The 23982-nt window shown below is 33.2% G+C and overlaps 3 protein-coding genes across 4 annotated transcripts; all 3 read right to left on the bottom strand.

Annotated features, from left to right (window-relative positions):
- Window positions 1–2968: 2968 nt before the first annotated feature.
- Window positions 2969–13320, bottom strand: LOC113516287 (2-phosphoxylose phosphatase 1). The gene is made up of 7 exons (XM_031908739.2): window positions 10519–13320; window positions 9551–9700; window positions 8948–9086; window positions 8129–8292; window positions 7403–7477; window positions 6496–6760; window positions 2969–5687 (listed from the first exon to the last, which is right to left on the bottom strand). The coding sequence occupies exons 1-7, from the start codon at window positions 10637–10639 to the stop codon at window positions 4505–4507; spliced, it is 2097 nt and encodes a 698-aa protein (XP_031764599.2). The 5' UTR covers window positions 10640–13320; the 3' UTR covers window positions 2969–4504.
- A 143-nt stretch (window positions 13321–13463) lies between these two features.
- Window positions 13464–14324, bottom strand: LOC128200767 (uncharacterized). Its single transcript, XM_052895219.1, has one exon. It carries the CDS (start codon window positions 14077–14079, stop codon window positions 13576–13578), a length of 504 nt encoding a protein of 167 aa, XP_052751179.1. The 5' UTR covers window positions 14080–14324; the 3' UTR covers window positions 13464–13575.
- An 816-nt stretch (window positions 14325–15140) lies between these two features.
- Window positions 15141–23957, bottom strand: LOC113513929 (uncharacterized). Of its 2 annotated transcripts, XM_052895175.1 has the most exons (7): window positions 23894–23957; window positions 21784–21859; window positions 19683–19876; window positions 17993–18162; window positions 17259–17349; window positions 16041–16214; window positions 15144–15324 (listed from the first exon to the last, which is right to left on the bottom strand). In XM_052895175.1, the coding sequence occupies exons 2-7, from the start codon at window positions 21803–21805 to the stop codon at window positions 15178–15180; spliced, it is 798 nt and encodes a 265-aa protein (XP_052751135.1). In that variant the 5' UTR covers window positions 21806–21859; window positions 23894–23957; the 3' UTR covers window positions 15144–15177. The 2 variants fall into 2 exon arrangements, with proteins under 2 accessions (XP_052751134.1, XP_052751135.1); XM_052895174.1 differs by lacking the exons at window positions 21784–21859; window positions 23894–23957 and adding an exon at window positions 20690–20766 and having other exon boundaries at window positions 15141–15324.
- Window positions 23958–23982: the final 25 nt, after the last annotated feature.

Genomic DNA, 23982 nt, shown 5'->3' with positions numbered 1-23982 from the left:
AGAACAGGTCTTGAATAAGCGAATAAATTAAATCAATAACAGCAAATATCTCGTCCCCTTCCGCGCTGGATTATAAAATAATTACAAAAAAGTGAGCGCCTCTGACTACCCCTACATTGATTATAGTCTTAAGCATATTTATTGATTTTAATAAGAACTTGAAAGTCCTGAACTATTAAAAAACTAATTCTGAGCGTAAACAAAAATAAGGGCACTCTTAATCCTTCTTAATTTACACAAAGAAATTCACGTAAACAATTCAATAAAAATTTAAAAAATAAACTATAATTAAAACCATTTTTAATTATGTATCGTTCATAATAACAGTTTAAACTTAAAAATATAATTGCTTACCTAATCAGTCAACGGAAAATATTTTAGTGGCTTCAAAAATAAGGTTGACTCTTTGAAAACATGTTTTTTTTTATACTTGTCTAAGGTACTTATTATTTTTTATTTATTTAAAAAAAACCAACAGCGCTTTACAAATAAAAGTATGGCCAATAACAGGTTTTTCTAAATTAAATTCTATAGATTATGTAGTTGACAATTGTTAATAGAAAAACAGAAAACTTGCCTGCGAATTGATAATAGTTGCCTATTAAATTTTTATTAACGACTGATCTTGTGTTCGCACTGTTTTAAATTGTATATACAAGCCTTCAAATAAAGAAAAATATCTAAATGGCAAAGAAACCAGTTTTAAAATCCGTTGCACGATTTAGAAGAAGACAGCGAAAAAAAAGTTGGGCACGGACAGCGAAATTGTTTTATACTCTTGTTCCAAGAAATAAAAATAAAAATATTTTTATTCAAGTAAACTTGATTATAATAATTTTTTAATATGATTTTTTTTATGAATACATCGCTCAGTTCGAAATGAGTTTCAGCTGAGAACGGACAAGAAACTCAAGTGATGCTTTTCTGAAATAAAAGTCGAGTTTACTAAAACAATGTGAATGAATAAGATAACTGTCACAAATTAAATATTAAAAAAAAAAACCACAATTAACCACAGTATTCTTAAACAAACCAGTTTTACTGGAAGCACTCGTTCACGAGTATAACAGATCTTTGTACTATTCAAAGCAAGCAACTTCTAAAATAAAAAAGGTCTCTGATTTTTGTGACTAATCTATATCTAAACTGATTTGTTAATTTTTTTTTTTTATAACCTTAATTTTGATTCCTGGTGAATTCATCATGATAGGCTAACTAACCTGTTTTCATTCTCATCTATCACCCTTCACTGGTGCTCCGCCAGCGTATCCCGTATCAGCGTATAGCGCAGGCGGGGTTACCATACCATTTTCACCCATCAAAAAAAATACCTTACTTTTGATTATCTTCACATGCCTTAATTTTTTCGTGGAGGAAAAAATTGCTTATTGCGAAGCAAAAACTACTTGTAGTTTGAAATATTTCCTAGAGTTTATCTGGCGAATATTCCCTTTAAAACTTATTCAAAACAATGTCTGTTCAAAATTTTCTAGATATGTATGGAAAAGTTGCAGAATAATTAAAACAAGAATTTAATGACTCATTCCAACGAGACAATATGGCCTATGTTCTTAAAACCTGAACAAATATTTACTTAATGCAAACATATTTAATAAACAACAATCATTGATGAGTCACTATTATTAAAAATTATTTTTAAACGTTGAAAAAGTATGTTTAGAATGTGACTGTATTTTAGATGATATCAATCGTCAACTAATTTTGGTAATATATTTTGAAATCCTACTATATCCTACTAATTAATACTAATACTAATTAAGTTAATCCTACTATAATATTGTTATATCAAATTTAAATAGCAGTTTTTTATTGTAATTTATGTATAAAAATTGGCCTGAAAAATTACCCAGTAAGCACCTTACCTAAAAATTGTATAAATCGATTTAAATTCTGCAATAATTTAAATTACTGTATGTACTTATACCCATGTACGAGTATTTTAATCGATTCGTCATTTGTTTTCAATGAATCGCATCATATTCTGTCCATCGGATATCCTCTACCATATAAGGTCGTGTAAGTCGAGTACTTGCATTTAAAATTATTGTTTATTGAAAGCTGGCAGATCGCATTCGTAATGTGAGAGCGAGTTAGTTTGAAAGTAGATATCGGTGTAATAATTGGAAAAAGTATGCTCCTTATATTTTTTCTTGATGGATATTAATGGAATGATACTCCAAACCCCACCTGCACTATCAGTAGGTATACACGGATGTGACACCAGTGAGAGATGATAGGTGAAAATGAAAGCAAATGAGTTGACCCACTATAATAAACGCATAAAGAATTAATCACGTCGGTTTCCAGTGGGAACTACATAGAAGTCGACCTAAGAGGATATATCGCTAGTAATATACTTTCTTAGGTCGACAACCGCTAGTCTCCATTAATGGCAATCCCTATTCCCCCCGCCCCTTTGAATGACATATGAAAGGTTTACGCAGCAAATAAACAATGCGAAAACGGATGGATATAAGTACTGGAGGAGACCTGTACTAACCTATTATGATTTATTTTATTTATTTCATTTCATTTTATTTATTTTATTTATTTTTTTTTATTTATATCATTTATTTTTTTTTATTTATTTCATTTCATTTTATTTATTTATTTACACATACACTGAACGAACTCTTCACTTAAAGAATATCATTTATTAGATATCATGATAAGATAGACCGTGTTCTATTTCAGAAAGGAGTAAAGTCTCCGGAACTGATATGCAAGTAGGTATGAGACGCAGTATAAAATTGTGTATCTTCAGGACAGAGACACTCCATTCACTCTGCCTATTAGTTGAAAAAAATACACCTGGTGGTATAATAAATAAAATAAGCAAAATTACTTGTACATTCAACCAATTTATTATGACTTTTGTATAAGTACAATTATGTTGATATGTTTAGGTGGGTAAGTACATCAAGTAGTCAATTTAATAAACATAATATTTGTATAACAATATTATTATAATTAGGTGCTAATTATATAAAAAAAAAAAAAAAAAAAAATTAAAATGATATGTAAAGTTACTAGTTAGTAGGTGGACAACACTGAGATCTTAATAAATATAAATTAACAATTAATTATTAACATTTTAGATAAATAAGCTACATATTGTAAAATAAATTATTAAAGTTTAAGATAAGGTTTAAGTCACGAATTTTAAAATTAAAAATATGAAAGGGCCTCTCTTGTTACTCAAGAAATTATAATCTCATGTTTATTATTACAATAAAAATAGGTATTACAATAAATTAATTATATTAATAACATTATTTGATTAACACGTTGAGCCCGGCGCCGAATTTGCTGTCCTTTGCGTTCAGCCGGCAGCCGGCGAGAGATACAATGTTGTATGCTATCGCCTAGATTACTTTAGTACTAATGAGATAAAGAATTCTTTGTCGCGCTATTTTAGACGTTTTTTAGATGTATATTACGCTGGCCACACGGAAAGTTCGCTGCCGGTCCCCAGGGACCGGCGCCGGGCCCAACGTGTTAATTGATATAAGTAAAGAGATCTAATTTATGAAATGTAACGATTTGACATTTCGTAAATTAATTAATATTTGAGAGAAGTATTGAGATCTAAGTTACGAATAAATTATTAACATTTCATATAAGTAATAAGATCCAAGTTACGAATTGTTCAATAAATTATTAATATTTGAGGTAAGCAACGAGATCTAAATCAAGAATTGTAAAATTAAAATAAAAAAATTCTTAACAGCCTCAATTGTTAATAAATAATAATGGCATACTTATGATTACAATTAAAATAGTATTGATTGTAAATTAATATCAGTAATATAAGTATGGTTATTGCATGTATGCAATTTAATATGGCTTAGTTTTTAATTAAATATTTCATAATATATAATTTTCATATAAACAAAACATAAAAATCACCGTTTATTTTAACTAAAAAATTTATAATGATTGCTCTAATTCAGATGCCAGGATCTGTAGTTCGGGATCCGAAAATGTCGGGTCAAACAACGTCGTTTCTTGTGTTGAATATTTGAATCAATACTTTTCAAACTGGAATTGTATCTGATTGCAAATGATTTTGCAAATCCGATTGGTTTTATTACATATACTATTATCGAATATAACTTTATACGACGATATACCACTATTGTTATAGTAATTGCGCATTGAAATTAATATAAAATATTTTTTTTTATTGTGTTAATGTGATGATTAATTATACATTTACATACAATACGATATGTACAGTTATTTCTAATATCCCTTAATGTTATCAATAGATCATAGTTAAAGCCAAACATACCTAACTTCCAAGTAATTTCAATAAATAATGTTTTGTAAATATATGAGATCTTATTACAATACAAGCTGCACGGGTAGATGTAACTTGATAATTGGTATCCGATGTATCATTTATTCTTATATTAGTGGGAAATATTTCATGGTAATTTTTATAACATTTCAATTTGCTATTAAATGAAGCATCTCCATTTCATACTACATGCTTCGCGCTCCCGTAACTGGCGCACGCATCTTTATAATTACTCGCGTTGAAAACTACAAAATAATCATCGTGTATGAACCTAACAATGTTTTCTATAGAGCACAGGTAAGTGTTGTAAACCTTAACATCGTCTATAGGATCCACGACTTTCATGACAACATTGTGGCGCGACCTACAAAAACTCAGCTTATTCGTTACATCTTCCCCGTTGTATATCACACGGAAATAAAAGTCTTGAGCGACCGCCTTCCTCTTAGTGAACTTGAACTCGTCCCGTAAATCCTTCTTTCTGTACACTTCGAAGATCATTCTAGATGCATACTGAATATTGTAATGTTGGTAATTATTCAGACCTAAAGCCAAAATTAGGGCTTGCAACGTCTTATCGTGGCCCGAATACAAAACAAACTTCGGTTTGTTCTCCGATATCATTCTTATGATATTTTGTACAATGTTATGTATCAAACCGTAAGCAACGAGCAGCCCACGCTTCCTGTTGTGAACGTTCTTGATCTCCTGCCGATAGCTCCACTCAAGATATGCAAACAAAGACATGACATGCTCTTTCTTGATGCAAAAATCCTCTGTGCTCTCCGGCGTCGGTTCCCTGTAATCTTCGTCAAAGTCTGTATCCATTCTTACGTCATTTGGGAAGTTGAAGTCCGCATCTAGGTTTTTCTTCACTATGACAACGTCATCGTATGTATCAGCATTGTCTATGTACCTTTGCTGGTAGTACAGCAACTTCTCTTTTTCCATTTGCGCGTCGAAGTCTAGCGGTGCCTTTTGCTTGTCTTTACTGTCGTAGTATTTGCCAATTATGTCTCTCGCCTTTCGACCTATTTCATTGTTGAAATCTAGCTGGTTGTTAATATAATCTAGTTCCATGTTTAGTGTATCTATATCGACGTCGAGAAGGCTTCTAAGTGGAAAGGTGTCCGCTCTGAGTTTCTTGTGGCCTTTAATCAAGAGTTTGGACTTGTGGGTCTTGTTCGGTGCCTCTGTACAAGGTAAGGGCGCATCGTGGCACATGTACGCGAGGAGAGCGTCTCGGACTACGTCCACGTCTGTGTGTTCTTGTGATTCGAATAGAACTTTGGACAGTTTGGTCACTAGCTCCTTTATAGCGGGATGAGAATCCAGACGGTCTTTTGATTGGGTCTTTAATTTTCTGGAATTAGAAAATAATTTACTATTGTATTATATTTGGTTAGTACACGATACAACATTCATAAAGATGAAAACTCTTAACGTCAGTTGGTGCCACTATCGCACGAGCAGTAGTTTGAGGGTATATAAATAAAGGAAAGGATAGTACGCAGGGCTACAAATATTAAAAGGCCGGTAATTAAATTAATGGTTATAAGACACTTTATTAAAATTAAGATTAACGCTATTGAGATGCTTTAGTAAAGCATCTTTCTCCTCTGGATGAATATTTCTTATCCAAGATCATGAAGAAGTGATATTTTCCTGTAATATCCATGGTGGCGTTCTGTATTTTTACCACATTTTTATAAGCAATGGTTACTACTTTCCATTAAATAGAACGCTTATAAAAAACGCATCAGCAACTACACTAGTGTTATAGGTTCTCATAAGCGATGGTAGCAGCTATCGGATTATTTTGAACTTGTTTGCTTTCCAAACATTATCAAAAGCCCTGATACTCCAAACAAATGGCAATTAGTGGAAACTTGTATATTATTTTCATTCATGACACGGAACATTATTCTCACCACCAAAATGACCACCCACAGGATCAAGTCAAAATCACTATAAGGTCAATAGAAAATGACGCAATTTTTAATAAAAAGTAATACGATCTAATGTACATCGAATAAATGTTACTTTACCTTATATTTGTCACCTTTTCAATTTAATTTCCATTTGATCCCGATTAAGTGGCGCTAAAACTCATCTTGCTGATTACTAACTCAGATCAAATCGGTGATTCTATATTCTGAACTGTAACTTACTTGTTGAGGTGGTGGTGCGCGGCGCAGGCGCAGTCGCGGAAACAGAAAGCCACGCTGTGCGCCTCCCGCGCCGCCGCCGCCCAGGCGCCCGGCCCTGTCCCTGGCCCCGGCCCTGTCCCCGGGCCCGGCCCTGTCCCCGGGCCTGGCCCTGTCCCCGTGCCCCCGCCCGCGCCGCCCTCCGCCTCCGCACCCCACGTGCCGTACGCGAGAGCGACTAGCGACTGGAACGTACGCCGGTATCGCGTGCTGTACCACACCGCGCGCCCTACCGATTCCATATATTACTCTACTATAATCATTTTCAAGAACTTAATGAAGTGTTAACCATCTTCTGTAAAATTTATCATAGGACACTTTAAATTAGTAACAAATCGAAATATTTAACAAATTAATCGATTTTGATTTGTACATCATTAGTAAGTCTCATATTCAATCATCAGGTATTGAAATAGATTATAGCTGTGCATGTAACCTTATTCTCTCAACCAGAATATGTACCCTACGTTCTTGTCTGTGCAAAGTATGCAAAATTCTATAAAGATTTTGTTATTCATAAGTAAGATAAAGATCGTAGGCTGTTAAAGCGCCGAGAGAAAAAATAAATTTACTTTCCAAATTCCAAATATTTACTTCATTATATGTTACCCTAGTATCTCCAAAACATCTATTCCCCGTGGAAATTATGCTAATACAATGTAAAAAAATTGTATAAAGATGAGATGAACAGAGTCGAATAAAATTTTAAATAGAGATGGACCATAACCAATCTCAGCAGAATATTAATAATAGCTATTAAAAATATTAATATAATTTCAAAATTTATGCTAAATGGCTCAAAACATATTTTCACTTCACCAATTGTATTTCGAAATACATTTCTAACTATTTACATAAAAGTAACACTTACCTGAATCTTTTTTCCCTGGCGAATCCAAATTACGAAGATCCAATTTTTCACTGTATGCTTCCTTCAGTATATTACCTATAAAATAAAATGAAAACTCCAATAGTAAATGAAACAATAATAATCATACAAAACATCTAAGAGATGGACGCATATCTGATGCAGTCTTTAGACGACGATCACTCGAAGACGAAACAAAACAAGGTTGGACTTTTAATAATGTATTCCTAAAATTTTCAGCGGTGCCCGGCGCCACCACTAACAATAAAAATTGGGGTTGACAGAGATCCGTGTTGTAACGTTGAATTTTATGGCACCTCTCTTAGACCCTAACACCTTGGATTATGATTCCAGTTACTAACAATTCCAATTATGTTAATAATTGGAATTGTTAGTAACTGGAATTATTAGTAATTGGGATTGTTAGTAACTGGAATTATTAGTAATTGGGATTGTTAGTAACTGGAATTATTAGTAATTGGAATTGTTAGTAACTGGAATTGTTAGCAATTGAAATTGTTAGTAAATAGAACCAGCTCCATTGCTAGCAATACACTTTATGAGGTCAACCATCACACGGTTCTCCTTGGATGCCATCATGGCAAATTTCAAATTAATTAATCATGGTTGACTAATTGAGCTTTATCTTCACCTATCATCACTCATTGGTACCCTATCTGTGTAAGTATACTGAGAGCACAGCCGACATGATTAAGAAAGCCTACTGACCGACGGTGAGCATCTGCAGCAGGCCGCGCGGCGTAAGTTGGCCGAGAGCGCAGCGGGTGGCGCGGTGGCGCGCCGGCAGCGACGGGAAGTTGTGGAACGGACCCGCGCCCGCCACCCACCACGCGCGGCCCATCGTACTCGCGTTCCACACGAACTGCTCGTAGCTGCGGCCCAACAAATACCACAGCATATAAAATTAAGCGTACAAGATACTGCAGCAGAGTACAAAATTGACAGTGAATTGTAAGTATCATTTCTGCCTGTGATGCAATAAATTACAAATCCAAAAGATATATAAAACCTACTAGAGTTAAAAATGTACAATCGCCAATTTACAAGTACTTTAATTTAAAAAAATCTGAGTGAACAATAATGAGAATGCTTGTTTACAGTTAACCAAAGTATAAAAAATTTGGATTATTAAGTGTGCGCTGGTAGTAGGCCTTCTCTCCTAATAATTAAATATTAACAGCAGCAATAATTAAATATTATTAGAGGCTAATCACTTTCATTTTCCTTACAAAGAAGTATATATAAATGACAATAAAGGAAAAACAAAAAAAAAAAACAAATTAAAAATAAAATTTAAAAAGGTAAACTTATATAAAAGGAAGTCTGTTGCCAACAAGGATGTTAGAATATTCTGGATGATTTGTGTCACATAAATAAGGCCCACTCACTTATTACTGTAAGCAGTATTAAGGGTTAACCCAAGGAAATAGAATGCAAAATAATACTATTTATTCTCAATCATTCCAAATTGATAATAAATATATACTAAATTAACAAGAAATAATAAATTTAATATATATACCAGACCTTTTAAGTAATAGTGAAACAGGAGATGTATCACATGGCAACTTGTCACCACCCTTGAGATGTGTCAGAGGCCCTCTGTCACCATGTCTAGTGACCACTAGTATACCCTGCAGAAGCCAAGTATCACTGTCCACAACACCTAGAAATAAATCAGAAACAAACCCTGGACTATCTTATCTATAAGGTCTCTCTAAAAACTATATTCCCAACGACTTTGTAAATCTAAACAAATAATGTAAAGTATAATAATCTTATTATTAAAAGTTTCATAGGTACATGTATTTACAAATAAATATTTCTTTGTTCTTTCTATTTTGAAAAAAAAAATAATTAATTTCAGGACCATCTGGGACCCTAAATCATGAGTGGTTGTGAGAATTTTCAACTAAAGTACTGTGCCAAAGAAGCAAGTAAGATAATTTAATGGTTGAGAGATGGGCAGCAGCATCCCTCTTAAAATGTCACCAAAAGTTAACTGCAATGGCCAACCCACCTACCAAGCATGGCAACTGCTCCCCCTTATGGAGGAGGTCTATATTCAACAGTTCTAAGTGGCTATGAATGATTAATAGAATTGATTAACCTTCATATATTGGTACATACCTTCAGAGCCCCTTACAATGCTGTCAGGTGGAGTACAAACTCTAAGATACAGTTTACGGAATTTGGAATCACTTTTTGATATGTACTCATTTTGAATTACTTTCTTAACAATCACAGCTTCCTCACCAGCAGACATGTATTTATACATTACTGTAAAATATAATATTAAAATAATAAAAAAAAAAAAAATTAAATAGGTTGTCTTACAATGAAAAAGGACTAAGTTTCTTTTCAGTAATTATATTCTCAGGTAAGACATGCCTGTTTGCTACCTCAGTGGTATAAAAAAAAATTAAGAGATGTCATTTGATGTGAATTAATCTTTTGTTTCTTTCTATATGTGTATAAATAGTTATACACATATAGAAAGAAACAAAAGATTAATTATAATTTATATAAATATTTATATACAATTATATTTAACTTACTTAAAGATAGGGAAAAATTCCAAAAAAATATATGTTCTAGATTTTTTCTGTTTCCATAGTTTTTGTCTTGAATACTTTGAAATAAAATTTTGTAATCTCTACAAAAACCGTAATTTCTAAGATTTCACTAAAAAAATCAATATCTTGGATATAAATTAGTTTTAAGAAGAAATGTTTTGGAGATTTATTCTTCATATCATTATAAGCGCCTTTCAAAACCTTGCCTGTGAGATATGCGCGTGTAAGTTTTTTTACAGAGGGGTTAGAGGCCCCATCCTTTTTTTCTTACAAAGATATGCATCAAGTCCAAACTTGGCGCAGACGATATTGTCATATATGGTTGGCAGAGGGTTAATAAAATGACTTAAAATATTTTTATTATTACAATATTTATCAAAATTTAAAATCTAATGAATTATATGTTGTTGCTACTCACAATGCACACATGTGTAATTTTCACACCGGTCGTGTTTTGGAAATTAATAAAATAATATTTATTTATATTTTGTATGGGGGCTGTACGAATGATTTTTTACTCACCAGTAATAAGGAAGAATATCCAAATGCTCATGCCAAGGTAACAGTAGAATGCTCGGTGGTGAAAGGAAAACTTCATCATTTCTGTAATGATTTTGCTTTTATTTGTGAATATTATCGACATTTTCTGTTTATTTTAACAAAATACAATGAATTATTGTTTATGATCATTATTAAATATTTCTACATTTTTAAATGCTATAGTCATAACTTATATTTAGAAAAATTGGAATAATAAGTTTAGTTTGTGAATTATTTTGTATTAATCAAGACATGACTAAAAAAACACAAACAAAACAAATTGCCAAAATCAGGTACAGAATCATTGCGTTAACTAAAAGTCGGCACTGCTATGAAATTAATGAAACCCGAATTACTGGAAAATATATCTATGTAACCACCTAGAAGCATCGATACATTAAAATAAAGGTATACTTAATTTTCTATTAAGTCTTATTAGCTTTCTCAGCTAAAATATACGTAAGTTAATCCGGTTGTTATTACATAAAAATATTTATAATAACTTCTACCCAAAATATTGATATCGATAGGTATTATAAAAAACTAACCATTTTAGTGTTAAATTTAAAAAATATAATAAATTGGTATCATAGATATACAATAGTTTTTTTTATTAAAAGTGACACAGATTTGGGTAAAATATTTTTTTTAATATAGTTTTACTGCTTTGGATGTTTCCTTTTAGCCCACTGTAATATTACTACTAATAATTAATATTAGTACTTTATTACTCTTATTTTACTAAATATTCTTGAAAGAATTTATATATTTGAATCCATATCTTCATGTAGTTAAAGTATTTTTAAAGTGTGAAGGATAAATTAATAAATATTTGCATAAATGTCGGTGTTCTGAACAGTTTTGAATAGATCTTGATTTGACTAACGATGTCTTGTGTTAGAGTCAAACAGAGTTGACACTACAGAAAATAGAGTTACTTGAATTTTAACTTATTGAAGGTCTACTTACCCACCCTATTGTACTTAGTTACTTGCTAGCTAGTGTTTTTTCTTGCAAAATAAAAATTACTGCAAATAATACATACATATGTGTCAGACCTGGCTGCTATTACTGCAAATATACGTATTTTTTTTATTTTGACAGTAAGCTTCGGAAATATCGAATACTTGTATAGATATGATCGATCCATGTCCTACTCGATTTAATGGGAGGGAAAGGGATTGTTAGTAATGGAGACTGAAAATCCCATTGCTAGCAATATACCCAAACACATCGACCTCCTCGCGGTTCTCCCTAGAAACTATCATGGTTAATTCATGATGAATTCATCATGATGGGCTAATTGGCCTGTTTTCATTCTCATCTATTACCCTTCACTGGTGCTCCGCCAGCGTATCCCGTTAGCGCAGGCGGGGTTACCATTCCATTTTCACCCATAAAAAAGATTTGATGAGAATAAATATTGATAATTACAGCATAGTGACTACCATTTTGTTTCTTGCCCAAAAATGTCTCGGGTTCAATTCAAGCACGCTATCGTAGGAAATAAACTTTTCAAATTTAATTCGGGTCTGGATATACTAGGTTTTTCTCTCATGCCCGATGTTATTCTTATAATACATCAAATCCTAGTTTAAAAAAATATAATATTTATCAAATAAAACGGAAACAGACTACATAGATTTGCACTTTGCACAGAGAAAGTAATCACATTGCGAGTATCTGTTGAGTGAGGGGTTTATTAAATAGGGTTTAGTATCTTTATTGCTAGTGTTATATCTGTCAGATCGCTTCCACACAGTCGCCTCAAAAACTATCATACTTAATTTCTGATGAATTCATTCCAATGAGCCAACTAACCAGACTTCAGATTTCATTCTCATCTATTACTTCTTTCTGGTACCCCACTTACAAGTACCAATAGGTAGGATGTTTTTCTGAGTGATGATAAAATGACAAAAAGGGCATTTAATAAACAGTCACCATTATTAAAAAACAATATCTGTCTATAAAACCTAAACTACTTCACCAGAAGGAGACTTTGTATAAAAGTAGATTGCTTGGGTACCTCTGTCCCAATCGTGTTTCAACCGTGAAGCAGTTGTGTTTGCATAACTGTATTTCGGTTTGAAGGGTGGGATATGGCGTGAATTTACTGGGTACAGAGGAATAACACCTGAGTCCTCAGGAATGGCAATGCATGGAGGTATCATTGGCGAAACAGTATATTCTGTTATGTCCATGGTACTGCTAATGTCTGTAAGTGACGGTTACCACTTTCCATCAGGTGGGCCGTCAGCTTGTTTGCCATTCTAAGTTGTATAAAAAAAATACTTATACATCTTTTTAGAAACATAAGACGGTATGCTGTCATTGAACTAATTTCCAGGTTACCATACAGTCTCTGTCAAAATAGTATGCTAGATGATTCTTGTCTGTTATGCTAGTGCTGTTTTTGTAGTATGTACTGTTATGGAAATCTTCTGGTGGATTACAGCACTCTATTTACAAATCCCACACATATTTAAAACAGAAAATTTTATATAACATATAAGTTACTTATACGCACAAAAATATGATACCTTCATATTATCTTAGTTAGGTAGGCTAGTAAGTAATTTCATAAGGTAACAATTACTCTCTTCATAATGTAATTATTCATTATGAATTCAGGGGAACAATATATTAATAATGGGGACAAGCACCCTATTGCTAGTAATATCCGGGCAACCTCCATGCAGTCCTCCTTCATATTCTAATGTTTTACTTGTAATACTTTTTTTTTAAACTACAGAAAGTGATTTTAAATTGAATATTGAATAATATTATCTATTCTTAAATTCAGTGTTGCTCTGACCATAGTCTATTTTTATGTCAACATTGTTATAAATAAAGTGTACATACAGACAAATATCTGTATTATCTTCATTCTAGATCCTGTAGTTACATCAATAATACTACTTACATTAGGCCTGAAATTTTAATTCTATACTTTTCAATAAAATCTAATTGCAAATTTGCACAGAATAAATTCATGTAGTTTTGTATCTTAATATCTAAATATTGAAATAAAAATGATTATTGTACACCGGTTGGACTTATTTTGTTCTGGGAATGCAACAGCTCGAGAAATTCTTGAAGTGACAAGTCCTCCTGACAATCTGTATCGAGATCATGTTCCAATTGTGCCTCCAAAGAGTTAGCCTCAGGGCTAAGCACAATGTTTTCATCTAAAACAACATGGTTCAACCTTGACTTGAGGCTCTGCAATATCTCTTCCAGCTCTAAACACTTGTTTCGTATAGACGTTCCCAGATCAGACGCGGGATCGATGTCATCAATAGTAGCGTTTTCAGAAAGAGAATTAGCCGGTGTCCTCGTTCGTGGCGGTTGCATCATGCCGAATAAATTCTCTGCAACTACACTCCCGTTCCGAACGGCATCAGGCGACACGAAATCTGTGAAGTCTGCGAGAATTCCATCAATAATATCCTCGGCGTTTTGTCGCGAGTCTACTACCTCCTCCGGAGTGTCCGCACCACTGTCGTTATTTATCATTTTGTTATTTGAGTCAAGCTTCATGATTCTTTCTCTCCAAGTATCCGCAGAGTATCGATTCGATAGCAAAATAAATAATAAATAACAATTCACATTAAAGATTACACTGACAAGTGGAGAATAGTACAGAAAATATTCCCTTCGTTGTATTTCGCGAAAGTTAGAAATTTATTAAAAACTTATAAGAAACGTTTCCATACAATTTTTGAAATTTGGTTAAAAATATTTTCTTACTAACATTTATGTAGTTTCACTGGAACAGAACAGAAGTTTGAGTCGGTAAGTCAGATGACTGTAAATGACAGATTGATAACAGATAATTTTTTTAAGTTTTTATGTAACTAGAATCCAGGTAATTTATTAGTGTCTCGTAAGCACCTTTTGTAAAAGGGTTTGGTAGACGACAAAAAACTTGCAACAATTATTCAAACCACTAATCAAATAATTAATTAACTACAAACAAAGCCCGTATAATATTTTTTTTTCAAAGAGAAATCTTGAGCCTTATATTAATACTACTCACCATATTTGTTGTAACTAAACCATTTTCACTTGAATAAAAAATATTACTAAGTGGAAACGTCTACAAGATATTTAGGTATTCTCTGCATTACGACATTGCGTACAGTATCTTATAAGGTACGTGTCGGTTAAGTGCATTGCCATTCATGAGGATTTCCCTGAGGCTGAAGTTTATACCTCCATAATTATTCCTTTTTTTTTTAATGGGTGATAATGATATGGTAACCTCGTTTGCGCTATCGGTATACACTGGCGGGGCACCAGTGAGAGATGATTGGTGAAGATGAAAAAGTAGGTCAGTTAGTCCATCGTGACGAATTTAATTATAAATTAGTCAAGATGGTTTTCAGGGTGAACCGCGTGGAGGTCGACCTGATAAGGTATATTGATAGTAATGGGGACTAACCCCCATTACTAACAATTGTTTCCCCCCCAATCATTCATATTTATAAGGATATTATAAACTAAGTATTTAAACTTATGACAAATTCTTATACATAGATATGCTTTAGATTCTTGCATAGGTTTAATATACTTAGAATTAAATACACAATAAAATTAAGAAAATAAAGAATTCAAGAAAATCAACATTCTAATTTTTCAATTATTACAGAATCGTCTTTGTGGGAAATATAGATCGAGGTAGGCCTCTTTGCGCAGTTTCTTATCAATCTCCTCACTTTTCATTATCTTCAAAGCCGCCTTGCAACTGTTGTGAGCGTGCGCGAAGAAGCAATCTCTGATTGACTGTATAACAAATAAATAATTAGTTACAATAGTGATAATATACTTATCAAAACAGTGTCTTAGTTTAAAAGTTTAAGTCTTTAGATTAAAGTTATTATATAGGTAAAGATTATAGACCTAAGATATCTATTAAACTACTATATATTATTTATAGGGGGAAGAGACGGTTAGTAATAAAATTTGTAGTCTTCATTACTAACAATACATCCTCTCTCTCACTAATCGGTTTCTCTTTAAAGTAATTGTAGTTAATTCCGATTACATTTGCCACGGTAAGCTAATTGAGCTGATTACATCCTAACAAAGAAAAGTAACGTTCCATATTCATCCAGAAAATTAATTCGTGATAATGAATGTAGGATGTTTTATTAAATAAATAATATGATAAGACGGCTAACTAAATTACACATACCTATATAATTAAATAGAATTATATGTTAAGGTAAACAAGTTTTATTGAATTATCACAGAAACACTCTATAAATGAAATTAGTAACAAATCGAAACATACAATTAATTGTTTTTTTTTTTTTTATACTTACTAGATATAGAACATGACAAACATGTCTATGGTCAGGTCCAATAATCATTTTCATAATTAAAATAAACTTTCATTATAAGACTGCTTATTCGTTTCTACATTAAAGTATACTATCATATTCTTCATAAGTTTTCATGAGGAATTTTTCTTATAAATAAATTATGTATAGACTCACCTTGAATTCAGCTAATTTAGCGCCTTGGAATTTAGACAGGCAATGTTTAAACAGCCGTGAATAATGTTTCCGACAAAGGAATATTCGATTCTCGAACTGCCAGTAATCCCCTTGGGCTGAGCAGGAGCAGCCACAAAATCCGCAAGTATCCAAATTATATGGGACGCACTTTATCTGTTTATTGTGAAAATAGCATTAAAATAATTAAATTACAGGTGTATAAAATTATTATTTATTAAGAAGACGAGATGGCGTCATGGCGTCAACGTATCAATAATTTTAAAAATATAAATTGTTACTGTCTTCTACCTTTTGGTAGATCTTTTAACTTTGGCACTGGTTCGTTACTTATTGCACTCGTTCTACTATTCACTACATTCTTCCTAATAGATATGACATATATATTCCTAATAGTGTAGACAGAACGAAGTGTGGCATCCTAAAATTTCTTAATAAGAGAAATTTTAAGGTATGAGTGTATAAATCATGTCTAACGTCTATGTCACAATTAAACTTTGGTTATAATTGAAAAAACTACGCTGGAAGTTGTCGATGAGTATGTATGCTTTGGACAAAAAACTGTCTATCTAATGTCTGACTAGGGAATTCCAACTTCAAACAAAATACCAACCAACGATTTCAACTCGGTTGTGATGCTTTTCGGGAAACTTCGCCACATATTTTTATTCAAAATACCTCAGAGTTTCAAGACGTAGGTTTTAAATCAGTGCGTGTTTCCAGTAACGACTTAAGGAACCGAAACAAAGTCCTACATAATTGCCCGTATGCGAAAGGTTCAAATTACTTAGCGAGCTATGGAGAATTCTATGTTCGGAGTTTGCGAGACAGAATTCGAAATGAGGATATCCGCAAAAGAACTAAAGTCATCAACATAGTCCGAAGGATAAACAAGCTGAAGTAACAATGAACTGGTCATGTAGCTCGAAGAACCAACAACCGATGGGGAAAAAAGTTTCTTGAGTGGCAACTCCATACGGACAAACGCAGTGTAGGACGAAATATGATGGAGTGATGACCATAAATGCATTTGAAGGAGGTCAATGAACGTAGGTGACTCAGGACTGTCCTTTATAATAAAAATGTCAAAAAATATCAAGTATACGAGTATTGGTTAAATTGAGGATTTTATGGAATCAGTTAAAAAGAAATCTACAGAAAATGTTTATATAAATTTTAATACTACAATTTATGGCTTACCTCAACGGCACATCTAAGGACCTTTTTCCCAGAGAAACTATATGCAAATTTCATTTGCCTTTTACCGTATTCGGGACAGTAGTTGCAAGGTCTGTGGAGTAATATTAGTTATTTTAATAGAAGTTAAATATCTACCTAGGATACCTACCATGGCCATGGAAGAAATCCCTGCCACTCTAGACAAAATACAAAGGAATCTATAGATAAAATTATTATCGCTAGCGAATCCATGAAATAGAATGAAATGGCGACGCGCGCTATCTTGCTCTTTCATTGCGTACCTGTAGACATTAACAGAGACGACTCTATTGATAGATTCGTTGGTAAAGTACCAACTAAACACAATAGCTAATAAAAGCGTCAATTTTGTAATTAATTTAGTTGGTTCCTAATTATTATTAAGTGAGACGTGGATATGAATTGCATTATCAAGATATTAGAGCCGTTTCTGAGGCGCCATTTCTCTATACTTAATTTTTAACCAAATGTTAAAACATTCGGTTTTGATAGTTTTGCGAAATTACTTTTTTTAGGATTACCATAAATAATACTTTTAATAATTTTAACTTAAATCTATTATTATTTTGTTTATATTGGTGCCTTTTTGCCGCGATTTTAATTTTAGAGATAAATTTAATTAGTAGTTTAGTAATAAATCTTATTTCTAAACTGCTATAACTAATTAAATGGCGCCTTAGAATCAACCTCATTGTCAACTAAATTTATTATCTTACGCTGGAAGATCGTTCGCTTTAAACAAGCTTTTTCTTTTTGCGGTAGAATTAAATGGAGCGCAGTTTTGTGGAACGGGTTTCTTCGGTGGGAGTTCTCTTGGCGGCGGCTGATATTCGTGCTTCACCTTCCACCGAGGAGATTTCGCTCCTAAACCATATTTACTATATATCTGTGAAAGGAAAAAAAAACAAGGACTGCAAATAAAAGATTGTATGGAGTTAAAATTTTCTCATCGATGTCAGTTTACAAATAGAAAATCTGATTATATAGAATAACTCAAAAAAAGTAGTTTTTCTAAACAACTAATGGCAAACAGACATATCACTCGTTGAAAGGTATTTATAAGGAGCAGTACCATATACATCATAGCACATATTGTAATTTCTCTACTGACCCTAATGGATTGCCATTTTTATTTATCCATACATACATACATATCTGTCACGCCTGTCTCCCATTAGGGTAGGCAGAAACAATGGAACGCCAAATGCTTGCTTTTTATCTGTCCACTGCTAAACATAAGTCTCCCTCTTGGGAGTTCGGTTTGATAACCGCAGTTAGGCTTTGGAGTTATTTTAAGAGGGATGCTGTTGCCTATCTCTAGCCCTTTCTTAGTCGCCTAGTACGACACCCACGGGGAAGGCAGGGGTGGCTTATTCCATGCCGGGACCACACGACACATATTTAGAACTATACACATATATGTATGGAATATTTTTTTCAGTTGTTTTCTGAATGTATAAAGCATCAGTTCTCTTTTAAAAGTAATTGCTATAATTAATAAGAACGTTAATAAGCAAGTTTTTAAGAACGTTAATAAGCAAGTTTTAATTGATAAGTAAAACTTTTATTAACAAATACAAGGTTGAACGTATTTTTTGCCCTATCTTTTAAATTAAGGTAACCTGTGTCTTGTAAGCAAATTCCTTCCAACATACAAAAACCAGTACAATGTATTTATATATGCAGATAGTGTTAAATCTGCATATATAAATACATTGTACTAGTATACATATAGTGTATATTACATTATATACATTGTTGAGTTATAATATAAAAAATAATAAACATGAAAAAAACTTAAGTAGAAGATTACAAAGCGGTCTTATTGCTCTCAGCAATAAGACCGCCTTACTGTATTTATACAATTGTATAGTTATATTTGTTAATTGTCTTGTTATTTCCTATATTGTATATTGAAAATAAAGCATACTCATTCATTCATTCATTCAAATATATGACGTTCAGTGTATGGTGTGAGAGAAGGTGAACAGTATAAATGTATGTTTGGAGTAAGAGCAAAAGTGAGAGAGAACAGCACGTAAATGTTAGGTGTATTAAGTACTCTATGACATAGTTTACCTAAATGATCACGTTAATTTTCGTCTCTTATAAAACATAGAGTGCGAAAGTTCGGTTTAAAAGTTGGAATATGGTAGTAAGTATGGTAGTAGTAGTAGTTTACAGGGTACAGAGGAATAAGAATTGAGTCCTCAGGAATGGCAACGCATGGTGAATATCATGGGCGAAACAGTATACTCTGTTATGTCTATGGTACTGCTCATGTCTATAGGCGACAGTTACCACTTTTCATCAGGTGGGCCGTCAGCTTATTTGCCATTCTAAGTTGCATAAAAAAAGTCTGAAAGTTAATCATAGAAAACATTTTAGGTAACATTTATGTATTACCCTATGGCTGACATCGTAGAAAGCATCACGTTTGCTGTCATAGCTGCCAGGACCCAAATTAGGTCTAGTTTCGCCCGCGTTGCGTATCATAAATGGACTCATGCATGGTCCTTTCATGGGCAACACCTCCCGGCTTAGACCCGTGCCGAAACATATACGAGGTGGAGGCTTCTTCGTTACCACGTACTCGAAATCTAGGAGAGAATTGTAACAACGTACGTTTAACTTTTACGCGATATACCACGTGATATTGTAGCAATATATACATGTTACTACCTATTACTTTAATATCAAAATAAATAAAAAACTATAACACCCAACACGTGAATTAACCGTGTTGTTTGCAAAAAGAATCGTGAAGATATGTTAAGAACTAAAACAAACAAAAAAAAAACAATTGTAATATGAACCTATTTTTTAAGAAAATATCAAGGAAACCAAGGAAATCCAACTAAAATAAACTTATTTACATTATTACTTATTCGTAAATAAGTAAAATACAACAAGACAAAATTGCTTTCAATTTTTTTTTATTATTAGATTAGAATTATTTTATTTAACTCGAAGCCTAGTGCCCTGAGTTAAGCCGTTTGCAGCGATCTAATAACTTGCCTAAAGATGACAATTGACAATCGGAGATTGATAGCTAATATGGAAGCTTGTAATACTTCTATAATTATTCAATCTTCGAGTGTTGGCAGTCACATAGATAGATACTAATGGTAGCGGAATTAAACAGAAGAATTTTAATTAAATACTCAGTGATACGGACTTTCGCGAGATAATACCTACTTCAGTAAAATATTTGTTAGATCTATTACGTATTGAAATATTACACAGACACGAGTAAGTACAGCGTAGTTATTTTTATTTAAGCACTTGTACATATATAAAATTAGATACATGAGCACGTAGGTACAAAAATATATTTCCTCGTGAGAGGAGAAATATGTTTTAAATACCTAGGCAGTAGATAATTTTATCTCTCTATTGCTTATTTATATTACCGCCGTGGAACGCTTCCTGCATATTTATCAATTGCAGATACCGACGTTTGTAAGGCCGCTGCATGGTTGCTCAGGTCCTCACTGACTGGATGTCATGGAGCATTTTGTTTTGTGCTTTCGTGATCAGCGCGGCAATAAAAAAATATGACGAATAAGACGATTACGTTTTATTGGGGCGCACGATCGGTGCCGTCGTAGGGTATTTACAAGATAATATTTTTACGGACTTTTTTTACCTTATTATTAAAATTTTAGCATGGCACCGATGGTGGTGGACCATCAGCTTCTTTGCCATTCTAAAGACTATAACAAATTGACATCAGTCATCATAGTTCTATTTAGAAGGGGTTCCAATTGGTCCGTGCCCATTCCAGAATCGTCTTGCGTCCACCCCAGTACACGAGCAAAGTTCCCCAAAGACATATCTGAAAATACATATGGACTTTTTTTAAAGAGTCCAAGTCCTCCTAGGAAATAATCTTCAATACACCAATGTTAGTCATGACGATGAAAAATATTCACAAAGTTAAATTCATAGTTTTACGTACGTCACCTTTCGTTAATTTCTCTTACAAAATAATAATAAACAAGTAGAATTTTACGTAGCACAGCATAAAATAGCTAGTTCGTTGAACTAACTCGTGATAAATGATATCGACTGCAATAATAATTATCAAAATTGGTTCACAATTGACCAAGACATTTGGTAATACACAAAAAAAAATATATATATAGACGATTCGAAAACCTTGGTTTTGAAAATCTCTAAGTTAAGCGAGAAATGCACATAGTCATTAAAGTGACTTCATAAAGAAAAATTATATGATATGTTGGTCAACTCTGAAGTGATTTACATAGTTCCGTCGCTAGTATTTACTAAACAAAATTTGCTTATTATCGTAAAATCCGAATGTAATCCAAATGTCTGGATACACTGATGTTCCAAAGTATGGAATAGGTAGGTAATTCGTGTGCGATGTAAATTGAATACAAGAAAAATTCGAAGGTCATGAAAGAAGTGGGTCACCATTCTAATATTACTACTAACAGATAGGTACATACATATGTGAAATGCATTTGACTTTTAGCCTTACCCAATGTAACGTCCCATGTCATTTTAAATTGAAGTTAGGTAGGTAATTAGAACAGCACTTTCTTAAATTGAAATCACTGAAAATGAAAAAAAATATAGTTATAAAAGATATGTTCAATCGCTAAGTGAAAAAAAGTACTTAGGTTTTGCTATGTATCCACTGTCATGAAAAACATAAATGAAACCTTATAATCTAAGTGAAACCTATATTGGACTCTTGAGTCATAAAATAACCTATAATATAGGATAGGTCATATCAAGTAACCTAAGCATATACCCCATGTACCTTACCGAACATCGAAAGAAAAAATTATAAAAATAGTAAGGTTTATTTATTCCAGACAAATTATCATATTGAAGACTAGGCAGCATGGTCTCCGACCTTAGCCTATTCCACAACGGAACAATCACACTAAAAAAAAAGTAATGTTTATTTTTTTGTATTTTTAATATGTGGAAATGAAAGAGGAAACAATTAGGAATTAATTAGCAATTGTAAATTGTTTTTTTTTTTATTTATTTTCAACATATTACAAAAAAAATATACATAAAGTAAGTAGATACATATTTAGGTATATTGAATTATTAAATAAAACGCTAACAATTCAGGTACTTACTCCCTTCTAGAATTTTAATAGTTTCTATTGTTTTGCGTTGAAGTGATACATATGAAGATAGCTATCTATACATACATACATTTGAAAATCGATCAGTGCCCGAAATTGCATGACATGATGTTTTGCGTGGGAAATGGAAACGTGCAAATAAAATTGAGCTATTATCATATTATGTACAAAGTTTATATTAGACAGTCAGAAAATAAGAATATAGGCGAGTATATCTATAGCTATTACAGTGTGGTGTATTTTTTTATGGGTGAAAATGACATGGTAACCCCGCCTGACAGGGCACCAGTGAGAGATAATAGGTGAGGATGAAAAAGCAGGTCAGTTAGCCCATCGTGACGAATTCAACGATAAATTAGTCACGATAGTTTCCCGGGGGATCCGTGTGGAGGTCGACCTGATACGGTATATTGATACTGATGGCGACTAATCTCGCCATTACTAACAATCCCTTCCCCCCAGTGTGGTGTATTTATCTCTAAGTTATATACACAGACAATCGTGTCTGTGATTATATAGTTACATTCGTAACGTACAAATGTTTTTTTAAAGCGTGTAAATGGAATGGTAACCCCGCCCGCGCTATCGGTATACACCGACGCGGCACCAGTGGAAGATGATAGTGGTGTGAATGAATGCAGGTCAGTTGGCCCAACATGATGAATTCGATAAGAATTAATCATGATGATTTCCAGGGAGAACCGCGTGGAGGTCGACCTGAGAGGGTATATTGCTAGCAATGGGCTTATTAGACCTCATTATTTACAATCCCTTTCCTCCTACGTAAAAAACCCCGCCTGCGCTATTAGTATTAACTGGCGGGGCACCAGTGAGGGATGGTAAGGAAAAATGAAAGAGCAGGTCAGTTAGCCCGTCGTGATAAATAAACCTGGAATTCAGCAAGATGGTTTCCAGGGGGAACCGCGTGGAGGTCGATCTGACGGGGTATATTGCTACTGCTAGCAATGGGACTGGTAGTCCGCATTACTACCAATCGCTTCCTCCCTAGATTTTGAGTTAGAATTTCGAGATATATATTTTCGAGAGACCAACCAAGGATCTGAGAATCAGTTTATGCAATACAACGTTTTTACCATAATAGCTTAGACTAAGCCTCTAAGCCGTTTAGGGATCATCGAAATAACCCGATTATAAAGTACTAGCGAATGGGCAATACACTAGTTATACATGATCGAAGCATTTGTAATCGTGGGGGGAAGGAATTGTTAGTAATGTGGATTAGCAACCCCATTGCTAGGAATACCTCTATCAGGGTTTATTGCTAGCAATGCAAGCTCACTGGTGCACCGCCTGTGTATACCGATAGCACAGGCGGGGTAACCGTTCCATTAATATACATTAAAAGAAGCGCTTGTAATTATGAGGATATGAAGAGTACAAGCAAAAGTGAGACAATTACTGTTTAACCACAATATTATTAAGTCGTGACATAAATAAATAATATCTTTTATAATGGTAACTTACTTATATACTTGTTTTCATAATAATCCGTTTATTATATTAATTTTAGCACCTGACATTCTAATTTTCAAACATTTGTCATCTCGTCCTAC

Source organism: Galleria mellonella, unplaced genomic scaffold, assembly GCF_026898425.1.
Source record: "Galleria mellonella isolate WM207_F2 unplaced genomic scaffold, CSIRO_AGI_GalMel_v1 utg266, whole genome shotgun sequence".
Lineage (NCBI taxonomy): Eukaryota > Metazoa > Arthropoda > Insecta > Lepidoptera > Pyralidae > Galleria > Galleria mellonella.
This window is presented reverse-complemented; position numbering and strand designations above follow the sequence as displayed.